The 23,472-nt window shown below is 47.7% G+C and overlaps 1 protein-coding gene across 1 annotated transcript in view; it reads left to right on the top strand.

The window, feature by feature from the left end:
* The window catches only part of SYN3 (synapsin III), a 407,670-nt gene that overhangs the window by 90,682 nt on the left and 293,516 nt on the right, over positions 1-23,472 (top strand). The window contains exons 4-5 of the mRNA XM_019728421.2: positions 21,174-21,330; positions 22,346-22,435. Of these exons, the coding sequence (XP_019583980.2) occupies positions 21,174-21,330; positions 22,346-22,435 (247 nt within the window). The remainder of the gene's footprint in view (positions 1-21,173; positions 21,331-22,345; positions 22,436-23,472) is intronic.

Below are 23,472 nucleotides of genomic sequence, written 5' to 3'. Positions count from 1 at the left end.
ACTAGCTGGAGCAGGGCCCTGGAGAAACCACAGACACACACACTCGTGCTTCCGTTTACGTGTCTGCCAGCAGGGAACAGCCAAAGAGGGAAGGGAGATGATCTCTACCTCACTTCAACTCTGCAAAGTTCAGCAAGTGCTTCTCATCAGCCAAATCTGCTTTATATTCAGAATCCTCGCCGCAAAGGAGTCTAGAAAAGTTCCCAGCGTTCCATCCTCTGCAGGAGAGGAACACACACGTGCAGGAGAGTGGATTGCCAGTTGTCTGAGCAGCCACCCCAGGAGGCACAAGAAGCTTCCCTACATCTCACACCACTGGGACAGTAAGAGCCAGAAAAGCTAGAATGCCTGCGGGCTGTCGCTGTGGACCTTTCTGTAACCTCAACCCCATAACTCCCTTGGGAGGAAAAAGCCTATTTAAAGAAATGACAAGTTTAGGGAAAACATTGCAAACAATGGCAAAGGATCACTACCTCCATATATAAATAATGCTTATAAGTCCACACAGATGGATATCCCAGTATACAAATAAGCACTAGATACAAACATGTAATTCACTAAAAAGAAGAAATAGCCTGTGAACAACAGGTAAAAAAGGTGCTAATTCTCAATAATTATCAAGGAACAAATAAAGGAAACCAGGAGATGTTTTGATTTTGGCATGCACTGATCCCTGTGAAATGGTGCAAAAAGATTACAAAATGGCACGTACGAGTCTGTATAATTCCATCTTATTTAGAAATATATGCACTTACAGGTTTGTTTACATATTGAAAATATGGGAGGAAATACATTGGAATGTAAACACTGTCTCTGAATGTTGGGACTGCTGCTTTCTTTCACCCTCTTCTTTATATGTTGCTGTGCTATTTGATTTTTTTCCCTTTAAATAAGCACATGTCATATTTATTAATAGAAAACTCCCCACAAAACTATTTTTTTTCCTTTGGGGGAAAAATTTAGCCTCAGAGAAGCTTGTTGACACAGTCCCTGCCCTTACCCTCCTCCAGAGTCTTTAGAAAACCAACCCTCGCAAGGCCCCTAGAACTGAGGAATGGAGCTTGGGGCAAAGGTGAGTAATTAGAGTTGGGGCTGGAGGAACAGTGAGGAGGGTGATGTGTTAATTTTAGCATCTCTGATAGAAACTTGTTCCAAGATTCCTATACTGTCCCCTCACACATGCTCAGCTCTGTGCTCCGGCCCCCGCCCCAGTAACTGCCAGGCGAACACAGGCACTAACAGACTTCAGATTGCAACAAAATGCTTGAAATCTCTGATGCTTTAAATAGAGGTGTTTGGCACCCTTTTGGATGGCAGGTCTGGCAGAGCTGGGGCCCTCAGCTCTCACCCTGGCTGAAGGTCCCACGATGAAGCCACTTGAATGCCAGCTTTCCCTTCAATCTCTAAGGTAGTTCTCCCAGTCATTTCTAAACTGGGCAATACCTCCTGCCCATGCAGACTTCTAGCTCAAAACTTGGGGGAGGGGGGCGGCTCTTGCATTCCTGCTCCATCTCCTCTGTCATTTAACCTCTTGTTCTTTCTCCTCCATCCCTTCTACAGGACAAGGTCTTAGAATACACTATTAAAAGTATACTTTGTGGGCCCTTTCTAGAATCATAGTACTTTATCTTTTAAGTGACCTTAAAAATAATGTAAGTGATCATAGCGCTCTTTTATTTAGGGTTTGTCAAATGCTAATCATGTTACAAACATATTATTTTCTTAAAACAACCCATGGGATGGCACTGTCTTAAGATTGAACACCCACTTAACCAAAGAAGATAATTAAAAAATGGCCAATAAACACATGAAATGATGCCAAGCGTCATTAAGCATCAGGAAAATGCAGATTAAAAACTCTAATGACATATCAAATTAAAAAGACTGATGATGCAAACTGTGAGCAGGGACGTAGAGCCACTGGAACTCTCCCTACACTGCTGGCGGGAGTGTGACATGGTTCTACCTCGTTAGACATCAGTTTGACAGTTTCTTATAAAGTTCAATATATACCTATCATATAACCCAGCCATTCTCGTACTAGATGTTTCCCCAAGAGAAATGAAACATGTCTACTAAATGACTCGTGTAAGGATTTTCATAGCAACTTTGTTCATAATAGCCCCAAGCTGGAGACAACCCAGATGCCCATCCACTGGTGAATGCAAACAAAATGTGGTGCATCCACGTAATGGAATACTTCTCAGTGATAAAAAGGAACAGACTCCTAAGTGATGTGTGTTACTTTTCTATGCTGAGTAACAGATCACCACAAACTTACTCACTTAAGACTACCTGTACAGTAAGTCTCACTTAACGTTGTTGTTGATGACAGGTTCTGTGGCTTTACGTGAAAAGATGTATAATGAAACCAATTTTACCACAGGTTAATCAATGTGAACGAGAGTTAAGTTTCTACCCCATCTCATCAACATTATAACAAAACCACATCGAGTGAAACAAAGTTATTTGAGGTCTTGCTATATTCATTATCTCACAGTTTCTGTGGATCAACCTGGGCACAACTCTGTCAAATCTTCTGCAAGATGGCAGTCAAGATGTCATCCAGGGCTAGATTCTTATCTGGAGGCTTGAGTGGCATTGGAATCACTTCCAATCTCATCCAAGTTGTTGGCAGAATTCATTTCCTGTGGCTGTTAAGACTGAGGGCCCTGGCTTTTTGTTAGTTGCCAGCCAGAGGCTGCCCTCAGTTCCTAGAAGTTGCCTGTAGTTTCTTTCTCTGTGACATCTGATTTTCCTCCGCGTTGCAATTTCCATAGGTCTTCTCATAACATGGCAGCTTGTTTCTTCAAAGCAGTCAAGGGAGAAAGAGAGAGAGTCTGCTTGCAAAACAGAGATATATAATGTAGCATGATCATTGGGAGTGATATCCCATCACCCTTGCCATGTTCTAGAAGCAAGTCACTGGTCCCATTCACACTCAGGGGGAGGCATTATATGTGGACACGAACACCAGGAAGCAGAGGTCATGTGGAATTGCCTTCTAGTCCATCCTCCATAACTTATAACACAGATGAATGAACCTCAAAGACGTTATGCTGAGCAAAAGAAGCTAGACACAAAAGACTACAAACTTTATAATTCCATTGCTAGGAACTTCTGAAACAAGCAAAACTAATCCACAGTTCCTGAAATACCAGTGGTTACCTAGGGTCAAGAGAATGGGGGGTGGACTGTAGCGAGCAAGGAACCTTCTGCGGTGATGAAAATATGAATCTTAACTGGCAAGATGGTTACATGGATGTATACATTTATCAGAACGCATCAAACTCTACATTTCAAATGAGTACATTTTATTTTATGCAAAATTTACTTCTATAAAGTATGTATTTTAAATGACCCTATGAATTGCACATTTTTGTCACCATTTTACTTATGAGGAAACTAAGGTCCAAAATTTGCCCACAGTCACACAGCTGGTGGAGCTGGGATTCTAAGTTAGGTCTAACAGCAAACTCCACTTTCTCTGTGACATCTGATTTTCCTCCGCGTTGCAGTTTTCACAAAGGAGAAACATGGAGGCCTGGAGAGCTAAAGAAATGTTCTCAAGGTCTCACAGAAGTGGCAGAGAATCTCAAGGTTGTGTTTTCTGATTCCAAGTCAAGAGCTCTTTGTACACCTAGGTCTTCCAGGCCTCGCTAAAGCCTCGTAGTGGATTTGAAGTGTTCTTGTTGCATTTTAAAATGTATCCACGTGTGTCATTGTAAATACACTTAATATTTTTCTCTTGAAACACATAATCCTATGAGCCAATTCTTTAAAGAACATGAAAAAAAAAGGTTTCAGAAAGTATACTGTATACTGTCGAGATGGTATACTGTCTACTACTGTTGGTCGCCTGCCTTCTTTTGTGCCTACCAAATCCTGAGTTTATTCAGATGTTTGGTAGCCATAGCGCTTCACGGCAACATAGGCCCCTCCTTGATGCAAGGGAAGAATCTTGGTTAGTTTCAGCCAGTCGTGGTCATTCGTTCCCACAGAGAGACATGTGTTTAGGAAAGGGCTTGAGAGGCAGTTTGGACCAGTGAGGCCTGAGAGGTGCCTGCCAGGGCACTCTGGAAAGTCCACCACACCTTTTAAAAGCCACTCAAGAAAGGGGCTCTTTCTCACAGTCATGAGGGTATACGCCGAGAGTGGGGATGACTCACTGATAACATGAAGGGACAGTGCGAGGACAAAAGACCATCCCTCAGAATCAGAGTCAGAAGAGCACGAAGCATGGTCCTTGAAGATGCACTGAGACTCTGATTTACTCACCCCGTGACTGTCATTACTCGTGAGGCAACTGACATGATTCCTCAGTGATTTAATACATTTTCTTTATTGATTTAGTCATCACTATTATTTGCAGCCAAAATCATTTTGCATACAGAAGATATAGCAGAGGCTGTCAAACATCTTTGTTTTTTGTGTCCAATTCCATAGTGCAATTCTTATAAAAACTTGTATGCACTCAATTACATTCAAAATTGGTGGCAGGCAATTGATATTATACATTGTGTGAATGCTAAGATTAGTTTCATTCTCAGGAGAGATTGTTGATAGCTATAGATTAGAAACAACCTAGCTGTCCATCTGTAGGGGACTGATTAAATAAATTAGAGTACAGCCATATTACGAGCTACAATTCTTAAACGTAAAGAAGCATCTCCATTTGTACTGATATGAAATGATTTCCAAGATACGCTGCTAAGTAGAAAAACAAGAGTCAGAACAGTACACAGAAGACTTTGAAGTCCACAGTCATGGAAAAACATCTGAAGTTTATCGCCAGGACTATTGTTGTACGGGAAAGGAACTTGGAAGGTGGACACAGACCCTAAATAGAACTTGCACCATGGAGGCGCCCACTGAGGACATTCTGCGATGGTGGGACGCTAGGAAGCCATGTTGCCAGCTACATTTTCACAGCAGGAAAGCTGTGACGCCTGGTGGTGGACCTGCAACAGGAAACAGCTGGCAAGACCAACTTCCTGAGGAGAAAGCATCAAGGACTGGGTGGGTTCGCAGCGGGGCTATTGCACGTGATCTCACGTACATGAGACACCCATTTTTAAGATAGTAAAGAAATTTTTTAAAAATTGTATGCGTAGAAACTCTGGCAAGTCTTACAAATAAATGCTGTCTGCCTATCGGCATCACTATTTAGCTAACATAACTAACGTTAATCCAGGACTTCCAGTGTGCCAGGCACTGGCCCCAACTCTTTATCTGGGTTGGTTGATTGTATTCTTGAAGCATCTCTAGAAAGTGCCTGTCATTGTTACCATCCTGGTTTTTACCGATGGGTAAACCGAGGCACCAAAAAGTTAACTAATGTTCTGGGATCACACAGCTGTTAAGCTTGGGCCCCAAGTCCATGCCCTAAAGACTCCACTAATCGACCTCTGGGGTTACTGGAAGGATTAACAGCGCATATGTACTTAGCCAGTGTTTCCCTTACCAGTGGTTCTCAAAGAGCGGTCCACGTACCAGCAGTGTTAGAATTTCTCAGGAGTATATTTAAATTCATAGAAATGTTGCCCAGCTTCAGCCAGACCTGTTCCACATGCCGATGTGTTTCTTGGCTGCCACTGAGTATGTGAAGTCCCACCCAGCAGGGGAAAGAATAAATCCCGGCCCAGCTGAACCTTGGGGAAACATACCTGCGTATTGTATCTATAGTTATCACCTTGCTTTTTTGTCCAGCAGCCATTTTATTGACCATCAGTATGGACTCAGCAGGGAATTATCCTGTGATCAATTGGTGACCCCTGATGTGGTCTTAGGAGGTCACCCAGGCTGGCTGTGTGATCTGTGCGTACCAAAACCAGCTAAGTAATTCCTCTCCTCAGCTTAGCTTCTCCATGGGCTAGAGATCTCGAACTCTTCCTGCTTTTGCAATGCCTGTCACATCATAGATGCTCAGTAACCGCGCATTGAGTGAAGAAACCATCTCAGTTCACCTGGTAGCAGCTGTCTGTTTTGCAAGCGGTTCTCAGCCTTGGCTCTCTGTTACAGTCACCTGGAGAACTGCGTAGCAATCCCAGCCTCAAGCCAATCACATCAGAATATCTGAGGGCGGGGAAGTGAGGGAAGGACTGGGTGTGAATAATTTTGAGGATCCCCAGGTGATTCCAATGTGCAGTCAAGCTCGAGAGCCCCCAAGCTAGAGCGAAGGGGCCAGCGTGCTGTGCTGCGGGCTGATCTGCTACTGCCAAACCAGCAAGAGTCACAGTTGGAGACACAATGGGTAAAACCCAGATGGCTTCCTCGAAAGCTGCTCCTACCCTCTTCTTCTTTGATGGGCGTGAGCTGAGCTGGAAGTAGCCAAGATCCTGTCTTAAGAAGTTCCTGTGCACTGTGAAAGGTATGGCTGGAAGCGTTTATGCTGGAAACCCTGACTGGGTGACAGTCCTAAAAATTATTGCCATCTGCCTCCCAGCAGGGAGGGCAGAGCCCACATTTGCTCCCTCCACGCTCTGCTGCTTCTCTTCCATCAGCTGCTCAATCCTCACCCTGCCCCCTCTCCCCCCAAGTGGCTCCATTTAGTCTAACAATTTTATGGAGTATCTACATTCCTTGCAATAGGCCAGGCCCTGGAAATACAGATGTAAATCCCACATCACCCCTTTCCTGGTGGGGTTCACAGCCCAGAGGGAGGAACAGGAAGTAAATCATCAGTTCGGATGTGGTGTGATAAAGGCCTTGATGGATACTCACACTGAGATGTGAGAGCTTAGCGGAGGGGGCTTGAGGGGGCTCCAGAAGGCTTCCCAGAAGAGGCAGTAACAACACAGAGGCACTTTTCTTTTGAAATATTCCTGTGTATTGTAAAGTTTGGAATAATTTTAAACATAGTTAGTTAACCAGACCAGTTGAACAAATATTAACATTTGGTCACATTCACTTCAGATCCTTTTCAAAAAATCATTCTAAACTCTTTCAAACATAGGAAAAGTACAGAGAATAATATAACAAACACCCATATACTGAGGTCGTTGAGAACTCCCGCTCTGGAGCTAGACTACCTGGCTCTGCAGTGTGACATGGGAGAGGTTACTTAACCTCTCTGTGCCTCTGTCTTATTTAAAAAGCAAACAAACAGAAAAACAACCAGACACCTACCTCAAAAGGTTACTTCTCAGGATTAAAAGAAAGCTCTTAAAAAGAAAAAAGTACTTTATGCATACCATGTGCTTAATAAAATAGTAACTGTTGTTACCTGTACATGACGCAGCTTGTCTACCCTCAGCATCCTGCTTGTTTATTTTCGATCTTTTCATGAAGAGTAGAATACCATAGATACTTTTAAAGCCCCCTTTATGCACCCCTCTCTGTTCTGACTGCTAAGGAAGAGTCCAGGTTAGCCAGGAGGTCGGGAGTTGGGAGGAGGGGGCGTCCACTGCAGGGCGCGGGGCGGGGAGACCCCGACTCTGTGGTCAGAAAGGAGGCTCAGCGGTGGGCAGAGGGGGAGGCTGGAGCGGGGGCTCAGGGGGGTCCACCCAGAGCACAGGCACTGCCCCTGACCCCCGCCCCGGAGCCCCCGTCCCTTTACAGCCCACTCTCTCCTCGCTCCCAGGAAACTTCCAGGGTCTCTTTGAATGGCTCTCTTCAATACGGAAACCTCACTCTTACTTGCTCCCCAATCTGGAAAATTTCACCATGTCTGGGCTCGCTTTGAGAGAAGAGGGGAGACCCCCGGAGTGCAGGAAGGGGGCTTAGTGTCCCTGAAGTCATTGTCCCTGAAGTCATTGCCACCTGAGTGCCCCACGGGCAGGAAATGGGTGATTTAGGGCTGTCGCCCAGCCAGAGCGGTTAGGCTCCCAGGCCCCAGGTCATTGCTTTCCGAGAACTGTGCACCCCACCAGGTGGATATTGCTGAGTGATTTGATAAGAGAGCCACCTGACTTGTACAACAGTTAACGTGACAAAAGCACATGTGTGGCTTGTCAGGCATGGATGTCTGTGGGGAAGGCCTTGGGTATAGTATGTACTAGCACCCAGCCTCTGGTGGAAATGTGCTCTCCCGTCACCCCCCAGCAGGGCCATCATTTTTTATCTCGGAATGGGCTTTCCCCCTCTTCCCCTCCCCTCCCCTCCTCCAGCATCCGTTCCAGCTGCTGCTAAGGAACAGCTGCTCTGAGGCCCATCTCTCATCAGCTGCCTTATCTCCCTGATGAATAACGTCCCCCTTCCCTGAGCAGCGGCAGCCTGGCAGGTGGCCCGCCCCCAGCATGGAGCAGGCTGCTGACAGCACTTGCAGCCCAGGCAGCTGTCCCACAGCAAGGCGCTCCCCTCCCCACGGGCCCCGCCTCGGGTGAGGGCAAACTCCCTGCCTCACACAGACATGCCACCGATGCTCACAAAGCAGCGGCTCACAAAGCCAACTATTCCAAGCGCATCTTGGCACTTCCTGTGTGTAGTCACTATTCTGGGTGTTGGAAAACAGGCACACGGGTCCTGCCCCTCAGGAGTGGGGACTGGATGAGAATGTGAGTTGTACCTGCGTGTGCAGCCCTCTGTGTTTTGTAGTCCTGTGACCATGGGAGCACGTTGAATCACTCCAGGTCTCAGTTTACCTCATCCGCCAAATGGGCTAAGCATAGTGGTGTGTAGATGCTGTGGTTTCCTGTTCAGATCCCCTTCACCAGCCAGTGTACCCATCCCCCAGCGCTGCAAGGCCGTGGTCATGGCTGTACCTCCGTCCTCCTGCAGAGCCTTTGGCTGATGATACCTCCATCCCTGACACAACCAAGCGGCCAACTCCCTCTTCCACCACCCCCCCCACCTTTCCGGGGATGGGTAACTGACTGATATTGGGGATGCAAAAGCCCAGCCATCTCCCCTCAAGGTGGGACAACTTGGTGGCACTAAGTATGCTCCAGGGGCCCCTGTGGGTCAGGCCGAGACTAGACTTACCCACGACTACACCCCTCCTTGGGACGTCCCCTTTCTGTCCCGCTTCCCTCACCCCCTTACAGCTTTTCTTCAAGAGCACACCCTCCCTCCGTGAATCATGGGCTGGAAACCTGTTTTGGGCTCTGCTTCGAGGGGACCCAGCCCAAGATAAGTACCTACTTCACAGGGGCTTTGTGTGAGGATCTGATGAGATAAGGCTTGAAAAGCCCCTTGTAGGTGCCTGGTACTTGGCAAGTACCCAGTCTTCGGTAATCATGACGCTTATAAACTATGTGACAGAAAGTCACAAGGGAACTGAGACAGATGTGACAGAGAGGTGGGTGTTGAAAGCCTTGGTTCCAAGTCTGGAATTACAGACAGTCATTCCAGAAAGGGCCCTTGGAGGTCATGTAGCCCAGATTTTCTTTTTTTTGCTAATAAAGAAACTGAGCCCCAGAGAGGAGAGACCTACAGAAAGTCAGGGGCAGAGCTAGGACTAGACGTGGTTGTGATTTTGCCACATTCCGCATGTTATTTTGGCATCTCAGATTCTTTTCCCTGCTCGTTGTTGAAGGGTTATTGACTTGAGATGGACTAGGACCCTGAGAAGTGAAGCCAGACCACACTCCACCTTCCATGTGCATCTCCTGCTACGTGCTTGGCACATGCTGGACACCAGGAAAAGATTTACAAACCTATAGACCAACCCCTGGTGGTTACAGGGAGCCTCACTGTTTCCCAAGTATGTGTGTGTCGGTTAACTTGACCCCAGGAGGTGAATAACACCAGCCCATTCTACAGGTGAGCATTGAAAGACCTGTAAGAGCAGACAGGTGGGCATGAGCGTCCCTGGGCTTGTCTTGTTTCCATATTTCAAACATAGGAATATTCTTAATTTCCATGATGCTCTCTGTGAATGGTCATTAGCTGTCCGTTTCATTTCCCCCACTATGTACAGATGTACAGAGTTACACATGTGAGACAGATCGTGGCTTCAGGGAGTCAGCTGTCATCCCTTGTGGTTGGAGTGTAGGGTGCATCCTGGGGGGGAGGAGGTGGCCAGGGTGGATCAAGAAGTAGACCCAAACCAATCAGACGCAAGACTCCATTATCATGCCACAGCATTTTGAGCTTTGATCTGTAAACAGTGGACAGCCCCCAAAACCCTTGGTCCCGGAGCATGACACGCTCAGATGTGTTTCCTGCGAAGATCTCCCTGGGCAATGTGCAGAGGAGACTTGAAAGGGAAGACCCTGCCCCAGGTGGAAACAGCCTTGGGCAGGTAAAGAGGAAGTAACAGGAACGGAGGAGAGGGAGGAATTGCTGAGGAAGTGGGATTCGAATTGGGGGACTATTTGAGGGGTAGTTCCCTAAGCTTGGGAAGTGGCGTGGACAGAGCTCAGTATGAACGGATGAGATGAGTGTGGAGGCAGCAGGGCCAGTGAGCCTGGGCAGAAGGCTTTCTTAGGAGTGCAGGGGAGTGGGGGCTGAGAGGAGGCCCGGGCCACTTCTGGGGAGCACTGAACCCAGGGGCGGAAGTATGAACTCCGGTTGGTGGACGTACCGGAGTGTTTGAACAGCAGAGTGGCGTGAGGAGAGCAGGCTTCCAAGATTAGTCCAGGAGTGGGGGGCAGAATAGGTCGGTAGCCGGGGAGTTACGTCCCCAAGGAGGAAACCATGCACTGACCACTTTCGGGCCACAAGGCTTGTCCTGGCAAGTTTGGATTGCCCATACAATGTGGTCCCGTGTTTAAAATGTGTGTGTGTTTGTGTGTGAAGTTATCGTTGATACTATGTAACATTACATTAATTTCAGGTGTACAACATAATTCGATATTTGCATATATTGCGAAATGATCACCACAATAAGTCTAGTTAACATCTGTCACCACACATAGTTACAAAAATGTTTTTTTTTTTCCCTAAAAGTAGAGTCTTTTTCTAGAAAGGAGAGATTTTGTGCAAAATATTTCACATCAAAGGCAGGCTTCTGGCTTCATTTGAAAAAGCAGATGGCTTGGTGAGACCGGACTAAGGCTTTCTGCATGGCCATGATGTGCTGGCATTGAGTCCCATCTGTCCCCAGGACGTGCCACTTTGAGTTTCGGTGGTATTTTCCCCATAACACTTCTGCTTTATTTTGGTTACCAGTCTGCACAGTGATTTTAAAAAAATTTTTGGATGAGTAGTCAGCATTTAAGTAATTGAGAATTTCATATAAATATCCAGATTTGGGCTTCTGTTTAAACGTCATCAGGGCCCCTCGGGACTCGGGACCTCATGCCTGTGTTGCTGTCATGGTTGGCACTCCGGCCATTCTCCAGTGCTGCACTGGACGCAGTGCCCACGTCTCCCTCCGTGCTGTCCACAGAGGCCTGTGTTAGCTGCCCTTGGTCATAGGGGTCTCCGACGGAAAAACACAACGTTTCTTGTACTCAAGTCGTTATCAAAAGTGGAAAAATGAAAAATAGAGTAAGACGTGCATGCTGCCAAAAAAGGTCAGAGAGAGAGCATTGTGGAAATGAAGGCTATCCCTGTGTGTTTAATACGGAAACCAGGGGATTATGTGTTAGAGGAATACCAGCAAAGATGCCGCTAGAAAAGACTGGCCCACTTCCTTTAGCTGATGGTCCCTGCTGGGACCCTGTGGCCTGGAGCTTGGGAAACTCTGTGGTAGAGGCAGATAAATCGCTAACACTCACCACTCAGCAGTCTGCATTCTGAGCCGGGCCCTGTGCTACAGAGAGGAAAGAGATGACGGACTTATGACGTGGGGTTAGGAGGTACAGGTCTGTTGAGGGTTCTAGGCAGGAGGCAACGGAGTGGGGAGCAGAGAGAGAAGGGAGGGAGAAGTATAGGGGCAAATCCTGGACTGGTATGGAGGGCAGAGTCAGCCACTTTGAGGGCAGAGTCAGCCGGGTGTCCGAGAGAATCAGAGGACTGCAGGATGACATCTCCTGGGTTCCTGGGAGCACGGGGGGCCCTTCAACAGACATCAGGAGATGCTCTCTGGGGGAGGCCAGGCCTAGGGTCTGAGCACAGTGGGTGTGAGGTGATGGGGACGTGCTTAGCTGGGTGGATGGTACTGCTTGACCGCGGTCATGCACGCTGGCCTCGAAGCACTCAAGTCTCATGCGGACCTCGTCCTGCTGGGCTTAATCTCGCCATGCCTTAATTTCTTGAAAAATAAAGGTATCCAGACTCTCCTCCTTAGAGGGTCATTGTGAAGTTTAGAGATAGCATCATTAAAAGCCTAAAAATGATTCCTGGGGAAGTACTCTCTACCTCTGCGTCATTTTCACTATTGCCTGTGAGGACGAGGTGGGAAACTCACTGAATAGAGATGAGTTCACGGGGCAGAGAGCCAACACCGAGCCTTGGGCAAGAGCCACAGGAAGGGAGTTGCTGGGAGGAAGCAGCTGGGAAACAAGGAGAGAGGGCATCTCTGAGATGGGGGAGGAGGTTTGGGCGGGAGGACAGACAAATGCTGCCGAGGCCACTGAGGACCAGACAAGCTCCCAGCAGGTGGATTTACCTGGAAGGGGTGGATTTACCCTCCAGAGGACTCTTGGAAATGTCTTGAGACATTTTTGGTTGTCGCACTGGGCATGGAGGCGCTATTGTGTCTACTGGATGGAGGCCAGCGGTGTTTTTTAAAGTCCTACAATGAACTGAACAGCTCCCCCCGACAGCCTCCCTCACCCCACAACAAAGAATTATCCAGCTCCAAAATGTCAATAATGCAGAGACTGGGAAACCCTTCTCTACAGCCAGCAGTCCTGTGGGTTTGACTTGGGGTTCTACTACCAACAGATGTGTGACTTTGACAAGTTCCTTGACTGCTCTGTGCCTCAGTTTCCTTACCTGGAAAATGGAGATGATGATAACAGCTGCTTCCTATAGGACTGTTGTCAGGCTTCAGTGTGTGAATATATGCAGAGGGCTTAGAATAAGGCTCATGGTACATTAGCTATTACTAGAGGTCAGGGAAAGCGAGGGCATAGCAAAAGCCATTTGACCTTGGGGTTTGGCATTCAGGAGCGACTTCACTGGGGTAGAAAGGGGGCTGGCAGGCAGATATAGAGGGTTATGGAGATGGGTGCATGGGATTTCGAACCACCAGGCATGGACCACCTTGTCTAACAAGTGTAGCAATGGAAGGAAGTGTGGGCTTGGCTGCTTATGGCTGCCAGGCCAAGTGGAGGGGACTTGCTTCAGATTCAGTAATTTATTGATGCCAAGTAAAAGTTCTTGTTCATGCCCGAACCATACTATAACAAAAGTGGAAATTTCCGAAACAACAGAACTCACCTGCAGCCTCACCACGTTAACACATTAGCGATTTTCCATCTCCCCTTCCAGGATCATTTTTATAATGTTTTAATCATAACACACATTCTGCTTTCTATTGGTTTATGTCACATGGAATTGTCCCATACGCATTTTCCATGATGTTACACCATCGTTACATTTATCATTTTTCCAAAATGAAAATAACCTTGTTGTTTTTTCCTGATTGTAAAAATGCTCTGTGCTCTTTTCCTTTCCTTTCGTTTCCTTTCCTTTCCTTTCCTTTCCTTCCCTTCCCTTCCCTTCCCTACCCTCTTCTCCTCCCCCCTCCCCCCTCCCCTCCCCCTCCCCTCCCTCCCCTTCCCTTCCCTTCCTTTCCTTTCCTTTTAAAATGCAGATAGTACCACAAAGTCTGAAGAAGAATGTTATAACCGCATGTCCCATCCCACCCTTCAGAGACAATCAGGTTAGCATTTTGGTGAACACCTTTCCAAACAAGTCATGCATTTATCAATGTGTTGATTTGTTAATTTTTTTTAAATGTAAACTTGAACATTACTTAACTGTCAATTCATTTTCAACCTTGAATAGAAGGTTTTCGGATTGTTGGGACTGGGGGTGTTGTTTTGGGAAGTGGGGAGGGGGCTGCGGGAGGGTGCACACAAGACCAAAGGAAGCCAGAAAGTTCTGAAAGCAGCTAGAAAGAGGAAATATTGGGGGCGTGCAGTGTATTTGTCTCCTGAGGCTGCTGTAACGAAGTCCCATGGGCTGGGTGACTTAAACAACAAATTTATTCTCTCCTAGTCCTGGAGTCTGGAAGGCTGAGGTCCAGGTGCCAGCAGGGCCATGTTCCCTCGCAAGGACCTAGGGAGGCTCCTTCCTGACCTCCTCCTGGGTTCTGCTGGTTGCCAGCAATCCTTGGTTTTCCTTGGGTATACACGTCCCTCCTACCCCTGACTCCTTCATCACGTGGTGGTCTCCTCTGCCTCTCTGTGTGTCTGTGTCCAAATTTCCCACTTCTTATAAAGATACCAGTCATTGGATCAGGGCCCACTCTACTCCAATATGACCTGCTCTTAACTTGACTAAGTCTGCAAGGACCTATTTCCAAATAAGCTCACACTGGCAGGTAACAGGGCTTAGGATTTCAATGTATCCTTCTGAGGGACACAATTCAACGCATCACATGTGGGGTCCCCCCCGTGATGGAGGAGTAGGATGCAGCCGGAAGGACGCCTTCTCTGAAGCGAAAGGGAAGGAAGAGTCCAGGAGACAGAGATTAAGATTCTGAGGCTGAAAAGGGACACGAGGAAGCCCACTTCCTCCATTAACTCGTGTCTGTGTTTTATTAACCTCCTAGTCGTTTACAGAGAGGGCCCTGGGATTCATCAGCGAGCCCAGCTCTCCGCAAAGCCCGCTGGGCCCCTTCCCCACCCTCGTCATCATGCCGTGCAGCTGGCAGCTGCCTGCGGCCCCCCAGGCCTCACGGCAGCATCCGGTTGTCCGCTCACCACCAGAATCTTGGTTGGCTGCCACCTAATTTCTTTTCGGCCAGGGCTAATTTCTTGCAGTCCTTGGGCTGGTGGGAAACATAGCTGATTCCCAAAGTCCTTCCATATGGCCCATTCTAACCCCTCCGTGTACAAAGTGTGCACGTGTCCTCTCCTCTGTCCTTGCGGCAGGACAGCAGTCCGTAAGCTTGCAGGAGCATAGTGACATTTCCATGTCTTGTGGTCCCCTCCCCTTTTCCTCAGGCCACTTGTTTTTGATGGTTCGCTCAGGTCTCTTGGTCCCCTTTTCCCAGATTCGGTACTGAGGTGGAGGGAAATGGAGAAGGCTCATGAGTGTGGAGACAGTTAAGAGGAAACCTGGTCTCCCTGCTGGGGGACACCGGGGTCAGACAGTCCAGGCGAGCTGGGGTTCGGCCTGGGTGTGATGGGTCAGCATGTGACCAAAATCAGCATCATCGTCACTCTTTGTCAACCTGGCTCCTGAAGAACAAGGGACAGTTATAGAGTAGCAGCCAAGCAGCTGAGAATAACGTGGCTTCTGCTCATTAACTTAGGACCCAGGCAAAACCCAGCCAAGATCTTTTCTTGCCATCACAGTCTTCTGCCTACGGGAGGGTGTTATTATACTTCTGTGCTGGTGGAAAAGTCACTCAGCCTTTGGCCCCTGCCTCCTGCCGCTGCCTGAAGCACGCAGTAATCTCCCAGCCACAGATCACCTGCCCCATCTCCACCATTTAATTATAGGTTGTCCTTGGTTTCCTCTCCAGTGCTGACAGCCACTTCTGAGAAAGACCTGGGATCAGAAACCCAAATAATATAGCTCACATTAGGCCTAAAGCCAAAATAACAAGAAAACCCAGGGACGGCCTGCAGCCAGGATATGCCAACTTGTGTGGGATGGAAGGAGGCCTTCTTGCCCAGGCAAGACCCACACAGGGTGTGGGCCCAGGGGGACCTGTGGCGACACAATCCAGGAAGGACGGGGCTCATGAGCATTGTCTGGGCTTTTACCCAACCTCACCTCTTGCTGCCACCTCACCAGACCTTCTACTCGCGCCATGTAACCAGTTGCAAACTTTGCCATTTCCTCCCAGGATCAGTCAGCAATAGTGATGGCAAGTGACAGACCCGATTCAACAAGTACAGGCAAAACAGGGAATGTCACAGCACAAATCCTGCAGAGGATACAAACGGCTCTGGTGGCAGGCTCAGCAGGCTCAGGGATTCCACGAGTACAGGCTTTTGTCTCCCTCTTTGTCTCTGTTCCCAGTAGCATTTCTGTTCCAGAGGGGATCCCTCCATGTAGCAAGAAAATGGTCTCCATCAGCCCCAGTTCCCAGCACGCTGGCTTACCTGGCCACGCCTCTCCTTGCACTCAAGAAGAATTCTAACGGGCCTGTGACATCAGAGACGCAATTCTTAGACCAGTTACTGCCCAGGGGAACGTGGTTTTCTGATTGGAGAGGATTTTGGTCATGGTCTCTTTTTCAAAACAAAAAAAAGAAGAAGAAAGGAGGACACTGAACATATAAAACAAAAAAAGGCTCAGCCCACTCCACCCCCCACTACGAGGGTCCATCCGTTTAGTTGCAGGTGCAGTTCTCTCGACCTGGAATACCCTCAAAACTCTACTCACGTGACAAATCCCTACTTTTCTTTCGAGACCCAATCCTTCCAGTACACACTTGTCCACACCCACCCCAGACAGAGCTGAATACAGCTTCCTACGTGACTTGTGATATCCCTCACACATTTCCTGGTTCATTTAACATATTCTTATCCTGTAGCATTGCACTCAACCCCCCTTGGATCGTGAGTTTCCTGCAAGCAGGGATCAGGTGTCGGTCATCTCAGGATATCCAGCCTCTAGCAGGGTGCTTGTCAGGGCCTTACCACTGCTGGTCGTCACACCCTTGGATGTTCCCTGACTCGACAGAGAAGCTGGGGTGCTGGGTACGGAGGGAGGGCCTGCGTGCCACCGGTCACCTGGCTGGAGTCACCAATTCTTCTGCATTCCTTGCGAATCCCTCACACCCCAGGCTATCAGGAAGGACGCTGTGCATTCCATATAGCAATGAATGGCAGAATTCAAACACATGCCTGGTTTGTCCTCATGGAAAGTGCTTATTTTTCACATATTGTATCTGAGAATCTTAAGAGGTTCGGGGGGGTGGGGTCCAACTTAATTCCCTGGGGTTAAAATTCTCTTAGTGATGCTAACATACCTCCAAAAATATGGAACTTGTTACCTTGTAAAGCAGCTCCTGACTTATTAGGGGCCACTGTTATATCTCCTGCTAGTTTGGCCATCAGTCCTTGTTCTCTTCTCTAGGACCACAAGGAAAGAGGTCCATCCCATTTCCAGTGGATATTCCATTTTGTGTTCATTCATTCATTCAGTTGTTCATTCATTCATTCATACATACATTAACTCCATCATCCATTGAAAACCATCGGTAAGACCTGTTTTGTCCAAGGCAGGCATGTTCCCTGTTCTCATTGAGTTGACATATTTAGAGAGGAGAGACAGATAATAAGCAACTAAACAGATAAACGGGAGAAATACAGTTGTCACAAGGGCTGTGAGTAAAGGAAACCAGGGCTGTATGAAGGTTGGGGCAAATTTCCACAGAGTGAACAGGACAGGTTTTTGGGGAAGTGCGTTTGAGCCAACGAGTGAAGGATGACAACAAGGTCCCCACACCCAGTTTGGGAGGAAGCGTCCAGGCAGAGGAATTAGAGGAAGGGAGCGTGTCAGTCTGGCTCGCGTGGGCATGAGGGAGAAAGGAAGGTAGAAATGAGCATGGAGGCGTGGACGGGAGCCTGGTAGCTGTGGAGAGGAGCTCAGGGTCGGTCGTGAGAAAGAGGGATTTCAGCAGGGATGCGAGGTATCATTTGGAAAGATGACTGAATATGGAATCTGAGGTAGGTTCCCCGACCCTTAAGAGCAGGTGACCCTACTTTTATTTCAAAGAATCAGATTCTGATTTAGAGGTGAGTCCTAGAAACCCTGGAGGGAGAGCCCAATAATAGCTGGGGCTAGAGTTGCTGTATCCACAGACAGGTCACCGGATGCTCCCCTTGGAAAATGGTCTTAGAAGGGCACCCTCTTTTTTTCTAGATTTCCGCCCTCCAGCTGTGTCCCTCTTATGAGTTCTGCACAAACAGGAGCTTCGCTAGCATGAGACCTTACAGGCACACACTGCTTAATGACAGGGATGTGCTCTGAGAAATGAGTCCCAAGGGGTTTTCGTCATTGTGCCAACATCATAGAATATATTCACACAAACCTAGATGGTACTGCCTACCCCACGCCGAGGCTCTATACCAAACAACACGAGAGTCAGTCAAGCGCAAGAGAAAATGATGCAATCGAGACATGGTAAACGCCAGCTAGATGAGGCCGCCGCTGGCATAACATGGCATACTGTTTTACAGCAAACTGTTTTATATATACATAGAAAGGGTACAACTCTAAAATAATGGTAAAAACTAGTACAGTAAATACATAAACCTGTAACAGTCATTTTATTATCGTTATCGAATATTACGTCCTGTGCATAATTGTATGTGTTTATACTTGTGTGTCACTGGCAGCGCAGTAGGTTTGTTAACACCAGTGTCACCACAAGCGCGTAAGTAATGGGTGTCGTCCTGCCAGCACAAGGTGATAGGAATCCCTCAGCTCCATTATAATCTTACAGGGCCACCATTGTCCCTGCACTTTGTTGTTGAGCAAAATGTCGTCATATGGCATCTGACTGCCGTTATTTCCTCCCGGAGCGAAGTGGAGTTACCCCTCATGAGACACCATGTTTGCTGCCACTGTGGTCTGGAAAACCCCCGTGCCAGGAGGAGGGGGCATCTCACTGTGAGAACCAGGCCCTGGAGGACACTGCAAGCATCAAATCAGAAAGAGAAATCAGAAGGGACAGATTGCTAGATGTGACTCAGAGGGAATGGAAAATGTGTTTACATGTTTTTTTCCAAAGATGCACAGCCATAAAACAAACAAACAAAAAAAGTAAGCAACGAGTAAAAGCCTTGCCACACACGACAGATGAGGGGCAGCATCGTAATACACAGGGCTCATGTCAGGAGGGCCCCATTTTTTAAAATGGGGAAAGATGTGAGCAGTCTGGTGTGGAAAAGAAAATGCAAATGGTGAGTGAAAGTACTCAAAGTCACTAAAATCAGAGAAATGCAAACTCAAGCAGCAGTGAGATGCAGGGTATCTTTGTGGGGGAGAGTTGCTTATCAAATTGAAAAATGTGTTTTTAGAAAACTGAGGTGCTGGCAAGGCTGGAGTGGGTGGAACCTGCTGCAACTGGTGACGTACACCTTTAAAGAAGAGGCACTGTTTGGGGTGGGTACCTTAAAAAAAGTTCATACCCTTTAACCCAGTAATCCACTTCTTAAATCTATTTTAAGGAAATAGTTTAACGTGAAGGAATTGACGTGTGCATAAATATGGAGATGTGTGAAATGTTGGAAATAATAGCCTACGTGATATAGGAGATGATTGGTTGACTTCATTATGATACATACATTCAGTGGACTATTCGGCAGCCATTAGAAATGATATTTTTGGAGATATTTCGATAGTAGGGGAAATATAATATTATAATGTATAATATTATATAATATAATATATAATATTGTCACACTATAATATTATGTGGAAAATAGCAAAATAATAATAGAAAGCATGAAATCAATTATGAGTGTGAATGCATATTATATACATTAAAAGTAGATAATTGAATTGTACTGTACATATAGACAACATGTAAAAAGGTTATTAGGGATTTTCTCTGAGTTGAGAATTATAGGTAATTTTGTTTGCTTCTCTGTGTTATCCAAGACTTTTTTTCTTTTATATAATGAACATGTATTACTTTCAAAACCAGCTGAAAGCAGAAAATGGTTGTATTTTAAGTCAGCGTTCCCTATTGTCATCAGATCCCATTTAGAGAGACACACGTGGCCCCTCATCCCTCCCTTCCATCTGTCTTACTCAAGAGCCAGCAAAGTGGGGCACAAAGAGCAGGAAAGCAGGAGGAGAGAACCGACCGCAATCTCCTGCTCTACCATGGTTTTGCCAGGTGACCTGGGATGTGCCACTGCTTTGCTACGAGCCTCCGTTTCCCTGTAATTAAAATACACTACTTGGACTGGTTCATTCTGAGAATGCAATCAGGACATAGACATACTAACGCCAAGCTTCAAACCCACCCCTAACCCTAACCACAGAGTGACATGATTGCCCGTTTCCGTGGGCACAGTATCAGCCATACCTGTGATGTCACAGTCCACGTGGGCACCTCGGGACAAGTTACAACTTAGCCGGGGAGACCCTTGCCATTTCCTTGGGGGGCGAGGAGGTGATGTTCACGTACATCATTCCTTCAGCCCAGACTTATTACATCCCTGTTTCCATGGTGCCAGGCCCTGGAGTGTGCAATGAGGCCCAGGCTCAGAACTGTTTAACAAATGTCTGCCTCTGTAGCATATTCTTTCCTTCTGTCTCCAGTGGGGGCAGGCCCTTTCCCTGTGAGAGTCATTTTAATTTACCTTTGACGTATTTTAAAGAGACATCATTTATTTGAAGCTAAGTGTGTGACCCTGACCAAGCCAAGTAGATTATACCATTTTGAGTGTCAACTACCTACCGTGAGGCTGATTTTCTCATGTGCCTTAGAAGTGAGAAATCCAGAAACAGATGGATTCCTGGTAGCTTGAGTGAAACAATGTGTCCGTCCCCCTGGAGCTATGGGATGGAGGTTAAAGCGTATGGACTTGGAACCAGATGACCTGAGTTCCAGCGGGGCTCTCCTGCTTCCCAGCTTTGTAACTCAGGGAAATGCATCACTTCTCTGAGCTGTCGTGTTCCCATCTGTAGAATGAGGAAATGGTCCCGACCTTACCCAGCTCTGCTTGAGCCCTAATCAGGATTGTGTCTCCAGAGGGACCTCAGAATGTGCTCGGCCATCGCATTAGTGCTCCTGCTGTTTCCTTGAAAGGGACAAGAGGCACTTGAAATACACAGAAGGGAAGCCATGCTGCATGGTGGTTGGAAACCAGGGCGGTGAGGCTGCACAGACCTGGCCCTGCCACTTACCTGAGTACGTGACTTACGCTTCTGAGCCTCAACATGCTTCTCTGTAAAATGCAGTGGATGGCGGCAATCCCGCATCCCAGGGCCTTGTGGGGACTCAGTAACGTAACATGTGCGCATCGTGGGGATTCCGTAACGTCATGTAATATGTGCAGTCGTTTTAGTGCCTGTTCAGATTCCCTGACTTGTTTGATACATTTTCCTCTGATGGTACATGAAGTATCTGTTCAACGTAGAACATTCAGAAAACAGCCCACACAAGATGAAGAAGTAGGGGTGTTTTTCAGTCCTTTTCCCAGCAGGCTGTGGGCTGACGCCCTGGGTGACGCTACTGTGGGCCCCTCTCTCGGCAGATCCTTCAAGCCGGACTTCATCCTGGTCCGTCAGCACGCCTACAGCATGGCCCTGGGAGAGGATTACCGCAGCCTGCTCATCGGCCTCCAGTACGGAGGGCTGCCCGCCGTCAACTCCCTCTACTCCGTCTATAACTTCTGCAGCAAGCCCTGGGTGGTAAGTGACAGGCCCGGAGCCCAGGGGGGGCAGGGGGGCTCCCGGCCCTGAAATGGGCCTGTTCCCCAGCATGGCGGCCTTGGTGATGAACCGAGTTGTTTTCAGCAACTGAATAAGTGACTTGGCTCCCAGCCCCCTTCTTGTAACTATTGCCTGACAAATAACAACCTGTTATGATACAGTGTTACCTTAGAATAATATCCATAGTAAGAGGTGGTGCTGTGCTGTTCTTGCTGATGTTCTATCAGTCATTTTGTTAACAGTGGGCAGTGTTTATTGAGCACTTAGTAATGACCCGGAAATCGTGCTGCCTGGTGTTTAGTCCACCATGTGGCACGCGGGCTCATTCCTCCATTTTACAGAAAAAGAAACACCGTTTCCCCTCTCGTCCTGGAGACAGTAGCGTCCTCCGTGGAAGGGGTGTGGCTCCAGCCATGGGAAACGAGTAGGGTTGTAAACGCAGAGCAGAACTTTCTATGATTAAATATAAGGTCTAACATTTGAGTGTCCCCATGGACTGGTCACTGCTGTTGACAACACTGTATGTTTAAACCTTACAACCGTGCTGTGAGGTTGCACCTCTGGTTTTCTCTATTTACAAATATGGAAACTGAAGCTCAGAAACCTAAAGTGACTTCCCAGGATACACAGCTAGTAAGTGTTGGAGCGAGTATTTGAACTCAGAGTCTATACCATAAACCACTGCTTAGTAGGTCTCCCTAGGAAGGAGGGCAGGGCAGGCAGGGGACATGGCGTGAATGTCAGCAGGTGAGACTTGTGTGAAATGCTGAGGGTGTAGTAAATGTTCGTTACAAGCCTGGCAGGAATGAAGGGGTTGATGCAGCCAGGGGGAGGGGCGAATGTCCAACCAAGGACCCTGGTCTGTATCCCGCAGGCAGGGCACAGCTGCTGGGGCTCAGCTCAGAACAGTGAGATGCTCAAGGCGTCGGACCCAGTGGGAGGTTTCGCCAGACTAGGTGACAAATGTTGACCTGTGTTCTCTCTTCTGTCCTAGTTCTCTCAGCTCATTAAGATCTTACATTCCCTGGGTCCTGAGAAGTTCCCGCTTGTGGAGCAAACGTTTTTCCCCAACCATAAGCCAATGGTGAGTGTGCATTTTTACTCTGCTTTTGCGTATGACCCGGAACAAACATAAATGTCTATGTTCTGTCTGTTTGAATGGAGTAGGTGGGCTCAGGGGTCTAGACCACCAGGGTCTAAGGAAAAGCTGTGACGTTCTGCGGAGTACCTGGCTTTCCTAAGGGAAGAGTCATCTCTCCAGGTGAAATGTTAGGCAGTAGGACAAATGACAGAGGTGGACAGGATTCTTTGGGACATCAGGAATTTTTAGCAAATAAGAGGACAACTTGAAGTAGCACGTTGGAGCCAAAGGTTGATAATAAGTGTAAAAGATGTTTCAAAGGGAGGGTGTCGTTTCATTCGCGCCCTGTGCCAGACCTGGTTTCAGCTCTTATTTTAATAAAAGCAGTAATGTTTGATTTGCATTGATTGTTGAAGGGCAGTTTCCTTGTGTGTCCTCTTTACATTCCGACGTTTGACTATATCTGAGGTTGTCTCTGGGAAGTGGTTGGGGCTAGAGTTGGAGTGTGTGGTATAGCCTGCCATTCGGAGGACAGCTGGGTGGGAGAGGTTGCCATCGCTGTGAGCAGGGTGGAGAGCTCTCCGTCCCACAGCTGGCGGAAGTTGGCTAGAAGAGTTCTGGGCAGCTGGGCACAGCCCATGACATGCCTGCTTGCATGGTTGGTGGTCTTCTTAAATTGGTCAAAAGAATACGGGGCTACAGCCCCACACGTGCCTTGGGAAGAATGTGAGTCTTGGGGAACACGGTAGTTAGTAGGGTGTCTGGTAGTACCAGCTGGGGACGGTGGCCTGTTTGTAGAATTCCAAGTGCAGGCTACTGAGCTGGGTACCCCTGTTTGGAGACAGTGATGGCCAGGCTCCCGGTGGGAGCCGTCTCCCCAGACGGAGAGGTTTTCCATGGATCACCTTTCACTTACATCTGATCGAGGTTGTGCTGCTGGGAATTGTACGGCATGTGGAACCCAGCATATTCTAGAAAAACATGAACGGTGGAGAAAATTCCGGCTTTGTCATCAAACCAGCCTGAATTTGAATCCTAGG

The sequence above is a fragment of the Rhinolophus sinicus genome, linkage group LG02, assembly GCF_036562045.2.
Source record: "Rhinolophus sinicus isolate RSC01 linkage group LG02, ASM3656204v1, whole genome shotgun sequence".
NCBI lineage: Eukaryota > Metazoa > Chordata > Mammalia > Chiroptera > Rhinolophidae > Rhinolophus > Rhinolophus sinicus.
The sequence above is the reverse complement of the archived record's forward strand: the minus strand, read 5'-3'. Positions and strand labels throughout refer to the sequence as shown.